This window comes from Populus nigra, chromosome 7 (genome assembly GCF_951802175.1).
Source record: "Populus nigra chromosome 7, ddPopNigr1.1, whole genome shotgun sequence".
Classification (NCBI taxonomy): Eukaryota; Viridiplantae; Streptophyta; class Magnoliopsida; order Malpighiales; family Salicaceae; genus Populus; species Populus nigra.
In genome coordinates this window covers 5,320,204-5,334,748 of record NC_084858.1, presented here as the reverse complement: position 1 = coordinate 5,334,748, position 14,545 = coordinate 5,320,204, and the positions used below count along the sequence as shown (strand labels likewise).

General features: G+C 31.4%; 2 protein-coding genes across 3 annotated transcripts; both read left to right on the top strand.

Annotated features, from left to right (window-relative positions):
* Positions 1-4,233: 4,233 nt before the first annotated feature.
* On the top strand, positions 4,234-5,330 carry LOC133698352 (glycine-rich protein 2-like). Its single transcript, XM_062121243.1, has one exon. It carries the CDS (start codon positions 4,320-4,322, stop codon positions 4,935-4,937), a length of 618 nt encoding a protein of 205 aa, XP_061977227.1. The 5' UTR covers positions 4,234-4,319; the 3' UTR covers positions 4,938-5,330.
* Positions 5,331-10,750: 5,420 nt separating this feature from the next.
* Positions 10,751-12,751, top strand: LOC133699223 (7-deoxyloganetin glucosyltransferase-like). Of its 2 annotated transcripts, none has more exons than XM_062122386.1 (2): positions 10,751-11,365; positions 11,448-12,751. In XM_062122386.1, exons 1-2 carry the CDS (start codon positions 10,837-10,839, stop codon positions 12,359-12,361), a joined length of 1,443 nt encoding a protein of 480 aa, XP_061978370.1. In that variant the 5' UTR covers positions 10,751-10,836; the 3' UTR covers positions 12,362-12,751. The 2 variants fall into 2 exon arrangements, with proteins under 2 accessions (XP_061978370.1, XP_061978369.1); XM_062122385.1 differs by having other exon boundaries at positions 11,445-12,751.
* The last annotated feature ends 1,794 nt before the right edge of the window (positions 12,752-14,545 follow it).

Genomic DNA, 14,545 nt, shown 5'->3' with positions numbered 1-14,545 from the left:
AATCATGAGATTGTGATAATTTTATAAAAAACAAATAAAAAAAAAACATGAAGCTTCCTTTCCAATAGATTTGAAGTTGATGGTTGAAACCAAGCAAAAAAAAAAAAGATTTCATTGGACTAAGATAATTGAAAAAAACTATGAAATTCAATTTCCGAACAACTTAATATTGAAATATTAAATTGAAAAATTAAAAATAAAAAGAAGAAGGTTGAGTTTGTTGGAGGATAAAATTGAATAAAATATATTCAATTAAAAAATATAAAAAACATGACGAAGTTAACTCGTTTCAATTTGTCAAACCTATGACCCAGATCATGAGATCAAGATAACCTCACGATAATTAAATTGAAAAAAATTAAGAAGCCCAATTAAAAAAATATTTAATTAAAAAACAAGAAAATAAACAAACAAACCTGTCAACGTCGCGACCCGTTGATGAGATCGAGATAATCCTATAGAAAATAAATAAAAAAAAATTACAAAGTTCAGTTTCTGACTAGCTCAATATTGAAGTATGAAAAAAAATTAGAACAGGTAGAGGGAATGACTTTAGGCGACCCGAGTTAACTTATAAAACCTACGATTTGGATCATGAGATCAAAATAAATTCATCGACATTAAATAAAAAAATATAAAGCTCTACTTTTAACATATCTAATATTAGAGATTGAAATCAAGAAAAAAAAAACTAAATTCATGAAACTAGTCTATAACCCATAAGAGAAAAGTGAAAAATATTTATTATGAATAAATCATAAAATAATTTAATATTAAATAAAAAAAAATAAAATATTACGTTGTTGAAGGGTAATTAAAAAAAATAAAATTTTAATGAATAATATTTTAGCGATGTTGCTATAGTAATTTACCGCAACTTTTAGTGATTTTCTTTTAATTTAATTTATACTTGATTTCTTTGGTCATGCTATTTATTTAATGATGTGCAATAACAGGGAGGAGAGGGAACAAGAAACCAACTTAAGGTAACCTTATCAGAGTATCTGTAACGAGAGAGCTATATGGACAACCAAAACAAATTAACTGCCAAGATGGATTTTTATCTATTGATTTGGGTCTCCAACGAGATAGCTATATGGGATACTAAAATCTTCTTTGTCAAAAGCAGAGTATTTCCTACCAATCTAATGTTCTAAAAAAAAATTAAAATTAAAAGATGATTAAAAAATATATATCAAGCTGATATCTTATCTATTAAACTCGTAACTTGAATTATGAGTCTGAATTAACTTTAAAAAAAAAAAGAAGATTAATGACTCTTCATTTACAACATATTCAATGTTTAAAGTTGAAATCCAGAAGAAAAAAATAAGAATTCATGTAACCAGGATAAATTACACATAAAATAAATTAAAAAAAAAATAAAAAGTCTGATTCTCATAGATCTAATATTAAAAGTTAAAATTGAAAAAAACAGCTGGATAAAAAAAAGAAGATTGAATTTTTTTAGGGTAAAATTGAAAAAAAAATTAAATTAAAAAATAACAAAAAAAATCAACTTTGGTTAACTTTTCAAACTCGTGACCCAAGAGGATAACCCTGTGAAAAGAAAATAAAAAAAATACTACAAGGCCCGATTAAGAAAATATTAAATTAAAAATGAATCCAAGAAAATGAACAAAGTCAACTTTGATCAACTTGTCAGGCCTGCAACTCAGTCATGATATCAAAATAATCTCATAGAAAACAAATAAAAAAATTATAAAACCTGGTTTCTAACCAACTCAATGTTAAAAGATGAAATAAAAAAATCAATTAGAAAAAATTACAAAAAAATAACTTGAATTGACTCGGGTTAATTTGTTAAACTTGCAACTTGAGTCATGAGATTGAGATAAATTCATACAATGCAAATAAAAAAATTACGAAGCCTCACTCCCAACATATCTAATATTGAAGGTTGAAATCGAGAAAAGAATAAAAAATCATGTGACCAGTATAAACCCAATAAAAAAAATAAAAACAAGTACATAGTATAATTTTCAAAATAATATAATATAAATGATGAAATTAAATAATAATAAAAATAAAAATTAGGTTGTTGAAGGGTTAATTGGAAAACAAACTACAAAAAACATAAAAAATTATTTCAATAGTGTGTTTATAGGTGTTGTTATGGTAATATAGCTACATTTTCTAGTATTTTTTTTAATTTAATTTATTTTTTATATCTTCGGTCATGCTATTTGTTTAATGATGTACAATACCGGGAGGACAGGGAACACAAAGGGAAACTAATTTACTAACCTTTGATAGAAAAGAAAAACCTCAAAGGAGACGAAATTGGTTCTTTTAAGTTTTAACCATGGATATAAAACCGATTTGATTTTGTGGGTCAACCTTATTAGAACACCTACAGTAAAAGAGTTGTGTAGACAACCAAAAAATATTAACCGTCAAAATAGCTTTTTATTTATTGATTCAGAGTCTCCAACAAGATAGCTATATTATACAATATACTAAAGGACATCAATATTTCACTGTCTATTAATTTATTATTCATCAACACATAAATTATTTTGAATTGAAGCAGTGTAATGGTATAATTGTTCTTGCTTAAAAACCTTGCTAAGTATGTAGTTGGAGGTGAGATTTTCTTTTCCATCACATATATTTAGCATTGAAAGAATGATTGAGGATAGAATAATCAATTCAAGTTTTTTAAGCTATAATATAAATACAGATTAACTTTTCAGGACAAAAAATTTTAACCTATGCTTCTTTCGTCTTTTCAAGAAAAATAAATAGTGTAGATACATTCATGCCACAAAGAAAGGGAAAATATATAACTGTGTTGAAAGGCTTCCGGAGAAATGCAAAAAGTGGAGGAAATATAAAATTACTTGTTAATATGTCATTTTCTACTGAGTAACACACGAGGAAAAAGCTAAATTACACTATTTGAAAATGCTATATTGATAATCTGTCTCTTCCAAATGGTTTTTGCCATTAATTTAAGATGCCCTAGCATATTTACATGTTCATCCAGTATCTTATTCTAGTGAAGGATTGAAAAAACCGAATTTATTTTTTATTTTTAAAAATAATTTCAAACAAAATCATTTTATTATTATTTTTTAAAATATTTAAATTAACCCGAATGAACATCTTTATCCGCAATTTAAATCCTTAAGGTTTCATGGTTATGCTTTTAAACCATGAAACCTTAAATGAAGGCAATAAATATATAATTACATGTTTTCTTTTCCTTTTTATTTTTAAAAAATTAGCTATCATGAAGATAATAAATTCCCTTTATAAATTTAGAATTACTCTATTGATTATATATTTTTTTTATTCGGGTATTCGTACATCCCTTTAAAGGATAAGATTAGTCCCATTCGAAGTTCGTGGCTATCCCTCTCAATAAATAGGCTTTCTGAAAATCGAACTTGTGTTCTCATCCTTATAGAAATATAGTAGTGCTTTAACCGCTAGACCAATACTTCATTGATCTCAACCGATTATACCTACATGTTTTTTTTTATTATTTCTTTTCAATAATAAATGTGTAATCTCAGTGCTTTTTGATCTTGAAATTATACATGCATATAATCTTAGTTTTTTATATTTTATAAAAAACATTAAAATGATGTCTTAAAACACAGACTGAAACGTATCATAGGTGCAATATTTATTTAATATTGATTTTTTTCCCTTCACAATCTCGTTTTGAAACCAACCGTCAGAATCATTTTTATTTAATACCACTCATTTTACTCTCATTCAGGTAAAGAAAAATAAGTTGATTTCCATTATCTCTTAAAAATTCAAATTTTTTTTTATTAAAAATTATTTTTTTTAATATATTTTAAATCGTTTTAATGTGTTGATCTCAAAAATAATTTTTAAAAAACAAAATAAAATTATTTTAATATATTTCAATATAAAACACAATCATAATACCAGTCATACTTATTGATCCAAACAAATAAAGGTTTCCTGCCTTCCCTTTCCCTTTCCCTCTCCGTTGAATCGAACCTGTGATCGTCCTAACTTTCCCTCCGCTTGGAATTTTCCAAACCCACTGTAAAAAAAAGAAAAAATTAATTATCAATTACCATAATAAATACACATTAATTATTAATCCAACGGTCACAAACTCACCACCCCAAAAATCCCCAACCATTAGATCTCCTCCAATAGCCGTCTCTTTGTTATTCTCAAACAATCGGACGTGTCACTCACACCCCTCCCCTCCTATATAAATACGCCTTCACCCACATCCCAAAGGCCACGCAACCCTTTCTTGTATCTCTTCTTTTCAAGATTAGGGTTTTTGTTTTCAAGAAAACGGCATGGGTGAGAGGCAAACTGGGAAGGTCAAGTGGTTTAGTGACCAAAAGGGTTTTGGTTTCATAAGCCCAGATGATGGCAGCGACGATCTTTTTGTCCACCAATCTTCTATCAAATCCGAAGGGTATCGCAGTCTCGGAGATGGTGAAGAGGTTGAGTTTGTGATTGAAAACTCTGATGATGGCCGTACTAAGGCTGTTGATGTCACTGCCCCCGGTGGAAACCCAGTTCAGGGTATCCGATCCGGAGGCGGCTTTGGCGGTGGCTCTGGGGGCCGCGGAGGGGGCCGCGGCGGCGGCGGCGGATATGGAGGTGGAGGAGGATATGGAGGAGGAGGTGGTGGGTATGGAGGTGGAGGTTATGGTGGAGGTAGGAGGGGTGGTGGCGGTGGTGGGTACGGAGGAGGTGGCGGGTATGGCGGAGGCGGAGGTGGCGGTGGAGGGTGTTATAGTTGTGGGGAGTCGGGGCATATGGCTAGAGATTGTCCACAAGGTGGTAGTGGAGGTGGAGGTGGAGGTGGAAGGTATGGTGGTGGAAACGGTGGTGGAGGAGGTGGAGGGTGTTATAATTGTGGTGGGTCTGGTCATTTTGCTAGGGACTGTCCTAATAGTGGACGTTGATTTTAGTGTGAGGATTGGAAATAGTAAAAGAAGATGTGATTTATGTCATGTTTTCTTTTACTAATTTATTTCTACCTCTTTTTTTACCATTGTTTTTTAGTTCTGTTGTCTTCTAGGTGGTCTTATCGTGGTCGCTCATTTTGGTTTCCATTGCTGTTTTTCTAAGATTTTAATGAATGCTTTATGGTGGTGATTTCTGCATGTGTTTGGGTGCTTCTGGTTTAATTTGTTTTGCGGTTTCAAATCGGTATGATGGTGATAGGCCTTAAGTAGTAGAGAGGGATTGGATCTTGTTGAAGGAAAGAGTTATCTTGCTTCAAGCTGTAATCTCTCACTCTTTTTCTAAAGTGTTTATACACAACATATATGAATATACATGCTGGTTTGATTCAATGATCGCTCCTTTAATTACTGTTATTCATGCTCGAGAATGCGATGCTTTTTGGGGTGATTGCGATCTTTGCATCTGTTGATGAATAGTTTTTAGACTGTTGAGGGTCAAGAGCCATGAGGATGAATCTATTCTTTATTGACCAACTTTGTACGCTCGATTGGTCCTGTGGGGGCAAATTGCAGATCTGAAGGTGCTATTAGTCTATGAGCCATTTCCCTTTCTCTCTTTTGGAAAGGTTGGGAACACGTCGGTTCATAAAGCTCATGAATAATGCACAGCTTAAAGCCATCGCCAATTATGGAGCTCCCTGTTTTGCTGTACCTTCTTCTGTGCGTCCCCATTTCAACTGGCGGTCCACTGCTTTTGAGACCCTCTACTTATTCTTTTGATTAGTGGTTAATCCTGGATATATGCTCTCTTCATTAGTTTCATTGGATAGTGTTTGTGTTGAAAACGGGCTCCATGAACAATGTTGGCCCGCTTGGCTCTAACATGACAACAAGAATGGCCTTCAAGTCCACCTGAGAACTGGCTCATTTAGGTGGTCTTGGAAGTTCTGCAATCCATGGCTTTATTTTCTCCGTCGGTGAAATAATTTTGTGTAATTAACATGCCATATTGGATTCAAAACATGCCCCTCCCATAACAGGTTTGGGGTTATAATGAGAGCAATTCAGGGAGGTTTGTTGCGGAATGGCCCGTGAACTGCTGTGCCTTGTTTGGCTTCCTCTAAAATTGAAATGGGTCCGAAGGAGACTGTCATGAAATAAATGTGCTCTGACCAATCTTGAGTGGCATGTAGAAGCATCCTTCCAAATGGTGGACATGCTACAAAAAACTACGAACATTTGCTGAGGCTGTCAGGTACTAACCATTTATATCTGAGCTGTTTAGCTTTTATTTCTCTCTGTCGAGTAATGCTCTCCTTCTCATTGTTGTGGCGAGGGGAAAATTCTGCTTTTTTTTTCCCACCTCCGTCAATTTCAAAAAGAAAAATTGACTTTAAGGTGGACCTGGGACCGTTCTCAAATTATTGTGGGCCTCACCAGTGAGGTCTCCTTTTTGATAAGCTTGATCCATGATGAATCCATGTCGATTTTTTTATTTTCCTTTTTGAGCTTTTTGATATTTTAGAACAAGTTCCTGTTGTAATTTTTCATGGGCCCAAGTCCGCTCTTCAAAAACTCATTCTGGGCCTTTTGGTTTTGAGTACTGGGTTCCCATAAACCGAACAACAGAACATTTGTATAATTGCCATGGCACTTGCCCATGAGTCAATGCTTATTTCGAGAGATCAAATTTCTGGTTATTTGGGCTGGCCGTTAGCTCTGCGTGCACGTCTGGACATATGTTTACCTCTTGGTCTTGGTATAGTTTTGAAACCCGGCTCGGTAGGTCGATTTGGGGTTGGAATCGGACCGGGTTTAAAAAAAATAAAAAAAGAAAAAACTCGGAGTGACCCAGCTAAAAAACTGTTTGCAATCTGTTGACTTTTGTTTTTTTTTTATTAAAACAACGTCGTTTTGATTTAAAAAGAAAAAAATTGATTCGGGCAATCTAGTAACCGGTCAAAACCCGAAACCTGAACTTTGAACCGGGTTGAATTTAAAAACTATTCCTCTTGGCTTGACTGTCATGGTAGCCACCAGACACTTCAGAATACACGAGTTTCCAGCCAAAAAAATCAAATTTGGTGTGATGATAAAACTTGTTAATGATGGCATTGTAGAACCCTTAATTACATGTTTTTGGTTGCTGATGAATCAACGTGTTATTTTTGTAAAATCCAAGTTTTAAATAATTAAAAGAAAGGTGAACACCTAACATGTGCGGGCTCAGCACAAATATATTTGAGTTTAATAAGTTATCGGATCCAATATTCTATAATTTAGTATCTTGTTGAACCCAAATTGATATAAAATTAATGATTTTTAAGGCTTTATATTAAGCCACAAGACCACTTGTTTTTTCTCGAGATTCTTAATGTTAAGATCAAAGATATATATCTCTCTATATCTCTAGATGTATAAAATTTTTTAAAGAGCTCTACCACTTATCCCTAATTAGTTATATATAAAAGATATTTATAACTCTTTAATATTTATGTCATAGATATTTTTCTTCATTAATATTATCGGTGTAATATAACACTCCACCCCTTCCTTTTCTTAAAATAAAAGTACTCATGGTCTATAAAAATCTTATTAATCCTTCAATCAATAGTTTCACAATTTTTTTTATTATTTTTTCTCTCAAAAATATACATTTTTAAATATTAAAGTCTTCAAATCTATTTTTTTTTTATAGATATCAGCTATCAAACATCATGATCAATAAAAATAAATCAAGTTTTTAGACCTAATAAATTAATCAATAATCCAAAACATAAACCTTATTTATAAGATAATTGAATTTTTTAAAATATCATCATTTATTAGCCTCAGAGTTTTCATGACATTATTAGCATGTCATTTCAGTAACGTATCAGTAAAGTTTTTTTTTGTTTCCCATGAAAACTGATGATGATGTATGTTATATAGCCTTTCCATCAAGCTAACTTTAGCTACTCAATAAATAATTCCCCAAAAAAATTGCAGCAGGTGCATTTTGATTTAGAGATCGACTGTTTTTTTTTTTTTTTATCAATTCAAAGTTCAGGTTTTTACTGGATTGGTGATCACAGTAAGTTGTTCGTCCGTATTATTTTTTAATAAAATATTTAGAAATCATCAGCATATTTTTTTAAAAAATATAATAACTCATGTTATAGTCTAAACCAACTAAATAAATTAGCTTTATTTGAGTTATATGAAAAAAAAAATGGCGATGGTAAATGAATATATATATATATATATAACTGATAAATGATGAACAAAATAAAATAAAAAAAATAATATATTATTAATTTAAATTAAAGGCTGAAATTAAAAAGAATAAAACTTTTATAAAAAAATTAAGGAAAAAAAATCATAAGAATAAGGATCAAATTAAAAATACCAATACATGATAAAAAAAACTTGAACTTGTAGAATTTTTCAGTGTTTTATTTTACATAAAAAATTATAAATGTAAATCAAAATACTTATGCACGCATCAAAGTAAATAAATCACAAACCATTGTGTAAATCAATGAAAAAAAAGTAATTAATGATAAATAAAAGCATAATTGGAAAAATAACGAGATCACTATAGATCAAGATATTTAATATCATAACATGGATCATTTATCTTATTGTGTTTAATGAATTTGTTTATGAAAATTAATTTATAATAAACATTGACACACACATAAAATTTCTTGAATAAAATAAAAGGAAAAAAATGTTATGCAAGGTTGTAAAAATTAAAAATATTATAACATATAAATATTTAATCTACATGATATATACAAAAATAATTTACAGATGAATCATATTAACCTATAAAAAATTAAACACGCTCAATATAATTAAAAAATAATTGATATTCAACAAAGGCTAAAAAGCCTGAAAACATCATAGAAAAGGGGTATTAATTAAAATATAAATTTTAAAAAACACATAAAAATCCATTAATATAAAAAATAAAAAATTTGAAAAAGGAAAAAATGATCAGGCCAAGCGCTACCAGGTTTAGCGCCTAGCCCAATCAAGAAAAGGCCTGTGCGTGAGGCTTTTTTTTAAAAAAAAAATTAACCCTAGTTGCCTAAAATCCTAGAATCGAGCCCTTAGTTTGACTAGAAAAATAAGGTTTGGTTTTTTTTTTTTACATAAAAAGAACCTTGTTATGCCAATCTATGGCTTCCAAAAAAAAAAAAACTACCTCAAAACCCGAAATTAAAAACCTTCTTGAACCCAAAAATCTTCATGGGCTCAAATATGTTTTCTTATGTGTTTTCAAGGTATAAAAATACCTAATCTTAACCATCTCATCATTTGAAACATTTTGACATGAAAATTAACTGTTTAAGTGGTCGAAATCTTCCCAAATAATAATTTTCTCTCTCTAAACCAGAATCTAGCGACGTTCTCTCTCTCCTCCACCCAAAAAAGACTAAAAAAAAAGAGGAAATAAAGCTTTGATACGAAAATGTATTTTTTAAAAATTATAGGGACTAATCACCTAATGGCTAAAAAAGACGAGGGACTAAAAAAACTTTCAAAACATATTTCAAATCCATCATCTATGTTATCTATGTTTTTCACTCCAGTTTTCTTTCTTTCAATTCAACCATCCCTCCCAAAAAAATACAATTGGGTATTGATTTGGGTTCAAAGGGGCTCACTTGTTGAAAGAAAGTGTTTCAGGATTAAAATGATAATTTTTGAAAAAAAACACTATTACAATCAACTGTGAATTGTGAGAGGATGAACAATAAAAATGGCTACACTACTTTACCCACCAGCTTTAGTTTATGTTAACTAGCCTTTTAACCCGTGATTTGCCGCGGGTTATAAATTTTTTAGAGAAAATACATAGTATGCATGTTACTTCGATGTGTCTTTTTATATAAAAAAAATTTAAAGTTAAAATTGAAAAGTCTATGCAAGAAAGATCAAGATATTCAATAACATAAAATGAAACATGCATTCAATTGTGTTTACTGAACTTATTTATTTTAATAAATAAAAGATAAATCTACATTTTAAAAAACTTGTGAGTTAAAAGATAAACATAAATGAAACTGAATAAATAAACCCACACCAGAAAAAATATGACACAAGGCTAAACACATCAACAATATAATTTAAAAAATATGATGATCATGCGCCTAAGCATTAAAAAATTTGGAAAAACCAAAATGTGGACGCCACCCACGTGTTGGGGCATGCATGCCGAGCATGCGCCTAAGCATTAAAAAATTTTAAAAAACCAAAATACTCCCACTACCCCAACAATCACATAAAATATCCATATGAAAGTACAAAATTACCTTCAAATGTTAAGCTTATGTTTTGTCTATTCAAGGTTAAAAATGTAATTGCACTATATATTAAAATTTAAAATTTTCAAAATATCAGTAGCGAGCAGCACAATAATTTTTTAACTCCAGGGCAAATACATATTTTTTCTATTAAGAAATTTATGCAAAGTCAAGAAAGTTATTATTCAATAATTCTATATTTTGTTGCTTTTAACTTTTTCAGTTAAAAAAATAAAAAAACATCAACACTCCCACTCTATACGTTTATTTTTTTAAAATTAAAACGCACAAAAGTAATTTTACTGTTCTCACGACATATTTTAATGTGTAATGGGGTATTTAAGTAATTTTAACTCTTTTCAAACTAATTATAAATCAGGAAAAAATAATTTCATCATCATATCTCTCCACTTTTGAAGGTCAGTTTATTTTGTGTTGGCCCGATTGCAAGTTACCATACGGCCAGTTTGAAGTTAGGGTGCTCTATATATGTGCGTGTGAGAGAGAGGGTTGAAAACTTTCAACATTTCTATAAATCTCTCCTCTTCTTCTTTCATTCTGTCATTACTGTTGCATTTTGATTTACCCATATTACGAGCACAATGGAATCCAAGACAGGAGCTTATAATAGGCCTCATGCTGTGGTCATTCCAATTCCATTTCAAAGCCACATAAAAGCAATGCTTAAATTGGCAAAACTACTTCATCACAAAGGTTTTTACATAACCTTCGTCAACACAGAATTCAATCACAACCTTTTCCTGAGGTCAAGAGGCCCTCGTTCTCTAGATGGTTTGCCTGATTTTCGTTTTGAAACCATTCCTGATGGGCTCCCTCCTTCAGATGCCGAGGCCATGACCCAAGATGAAGCTTCTCTTTTCAACTCCATTACCAAAAATTTCCTGGCTTTCTTTCAACATCTTCTTGCCAAACTCAGAAAGAATAGCCTGTCTTCGAACTCTCCTTCAGTAACTTGTATTGTTTCTGATGGTTTCATGTCGTCATTCACCATCAAAGCTGCTGAAGAAATTGGAGTTCCTGTGGTCATGTCTTTTACCATGTCTGCCTGTGGCGTTATGGCATTTAAACAACTCAATACTCTAAGGGTCAAAGGGTTAACTCCACTTAAAGGTACTTACTTTGCAGCTGAAAATGTGTTTTTGAATTGGGGAGCTTGCTCTAAACTACAGTTTCATGTGTTTTTCTGTAGCAGATGAGAGCTATCTTCACACAACTATTGACTGGATTCCAGGTATGAAAGACACATGCCTTAAGGACTTTCCATTTGCTCGAAATACGAATCCAGATAACTATGCATTTAGATTCTTGATGGATAGTGTTGAGGGTGCCGTTAGGGCTTCTGCAATTATTGTTCATACCTTTGATGCATTAGAGCCAGATGTTTTGGATGGCCTGTCATCCATATTTCCTCATGTTTACGCCATTGGCCCTTACCAGTTACTTCTTAATCAAATTCCTGAAGATGGTTTAAAGTCTATTGGCTACAGTTTGAGGAAAGAGGAAGGAGATTGTCTCCAATGGCTAGACACTAAGGAACCCAAATCGGTGGTTTATGTGAATTTCGGCAGTTTAATAGTAATAAAAGCAGAACAGCTAGTTGAGTTTGCAATGGGACTGGCTAATAGCAAGCATCCATTCCTTTGGATAATAAGGTCAGATTTGGTTATCGGTGATGCTGCAATTTTGGCATCTGAATTTGCAGAAAAAAATCAAGAACAATGTTATATTGCCAGTTGGTGTCAACAAGAAGAAGTACTAAATCATCCATCAGTAGGGGTTTTTTTAACACATAGTGGTTGGAATTCAACTATTGAGAGCTTAGCTGCTGGAGTCCCAATGATTTGTTGGCCATTCTTTGCAGACCAACCAATGAATTGTAGATATACTTGCAAGGAATGGGGAATTGGCATGAAGATTGATGATATTGTCAAGAGGGAAGAAGTGGAGAAGCTTGTAAGAGAGCTAATGGAAGGAGAGAAGGGTGTGAAGATGAGGGAAAAGGCCACGGACTGGAAAAAATTGGCTGAAGAGGCAGCTGGACCAGATGGTTCATCATCCATTAGTTTGGAGAAGTTGGTCAGTGAAGTGCTTTTGTCAAACAATTAGTTTCTGACTTCAGATAAAGCTGGAAAACTCAGGGAGGAATAGCTATGTATCTTGCTAGACTCTACATTATAGATGCCCGCGCTTCGCAGCGGCCGTCTTTCTGGAGCCTCGGCGGAGCCTTGCAAATGGGCAAAGTGACAAATGGTGTGTGTTTAGTTAGCGTACACAAAATTGTGTACGCCTCGTTTCAAATCAAGCAATGAGGACTGTAAGTAAAAAATGACAGAACATGTCTTGCTTGCTGTTGGAAAAGTCAGGGAGGAATAGTCATGTATCTTGCTAGATTCTATTTGCTATAGGAAAAGAATAAAAAGAAAAGGAATTTTATTTTCTTGTCATGTCCTTAGATACAAAGATCGAATTGATTCAATCTTGAAGTTTCTTTCTGTCGATCTTGCTGTTATTTCCATATCTTGAGAATGGGATGCTTCTCTGTATGATTTTGATTCGATTGAGAAAGCAAGGCAGAAGGTGAACTTGACGAACAGTACTAGGACTCTTAAAAGTCAAGGGCATGACAAAATGTGATTACTGGCGACCCACTTCTGATTTTCCGAGCTCCATTTTAATATTGTTGTGACAAATTGATTGGAGGATATTATCATTTTTGACCTTTCGCTTTCTCCAAAGATTGAGACACGTAAAGATCATAAAGGAGATATTTTTAAAAATAGCTAGACTAATAAAAATAATTTATAAATTAGTTGCATTACATATCAATTAGATTGTGATTCTCCCGTAACTTATTGAAATTTTGGAATCATAGGTGAAGTTAAAAAAACTAGATCATTTTACGTGTAAGCTGCGGGTTAAATAAATAAAAAATATTTATATGTTGTTAATGTTTATTTTAATTAGAAAAATAAAATTAAACTATAAAAGGATTGATCTTATATGATCCGGTTGATTTGACAGATTTAAAAATAATTCACACAATCCATAAAAAAGTAATTTGACTTTAAAAATATCAAGACGACATTTATTTTAAAAAAATTAACATGACAATATATTAGTTCAACTTGGATTAACCTTGGTTAACATATCAAATACGCTACCTATAATAACCCTATAAAAAGCAAATAAAAAAAATATTAAACTTAATTCTCAACCAATCTAATGTTGAAAGATAAAATTTAAAACAAAATTCAACAAAAAAAATGAGTTGAATCAACTCGGGTTAACCTGTCAAATATATGTCATAAAACTGAGATAATTCTATAGAAAACCAATATTTTTTTTTATAAAACTCAATCCTCAATCAACCCAATGCTGAAGGGTGAAATTAAAAAGAAATAATTAAAAAAAAACATAAAAAAACAACCGATTTAATCGACTAAACTCTTGTCCCGGGTTATGAGACCAAGATAATCTCATACAATACAAACTGAAACAAATCATGAAGTTTAATTCCTAATCAATCCAATATTGAAGGATAAAGTTCAAAAAAATACAACTAAAAAACCGACAAAACAAACCTAAGTCAAATGGCCTTACCAGTCACTCGGGTCATAAGACCGTAATAACTGTATATAAAGCAAATAAGAAGATTATAAATCTCAATTCCTGATCAACCCAATTTTAAAGAATTAAATTGAAAAAAAATAACAAAAAAATAACCCAAGTCAACCCGGGTTAATCTGTCAAACCCATATTAGAAGACTGAGATAATTTCATAAAAAATAATTCTAAAAAAAATTATAGAATTTAATTCTAAATCAACCCAATGTTAAATATAAATATGTCACATAAATATATTTTATTTATACAAAATATAAACGTAAAAATAAAAAATATTTACAATAATCTCTTTGAAGTATTATAAAATTAAAATTATATATTAAAAAATGAATTATTATTTTAAGAAATTTAACCAAACAATATAAAAAATAAGTGATAAGGTATTAAATAAATTTTAAATAAAAATATTAATTAAAAGTATTAGGCAAACTCGCTTGGCTAGGACCATATAATCTAGGTCCGCGCACTTGTATCTTTTATATTTTAGGTTCTAAACAGATACATCTGCTCCAATTATTTTCTTGTAAATGGATGAGAGGTCGTCCACTGGGACATATGAAGTTTCATCATCTACACCAATTTATGGTTTGAGTTTTGGGACCCTAAAAACTTATTTTCAACCTTTTTAATCTAAAAAACCTTTGCAAATCTATTTTTAATTTCAAA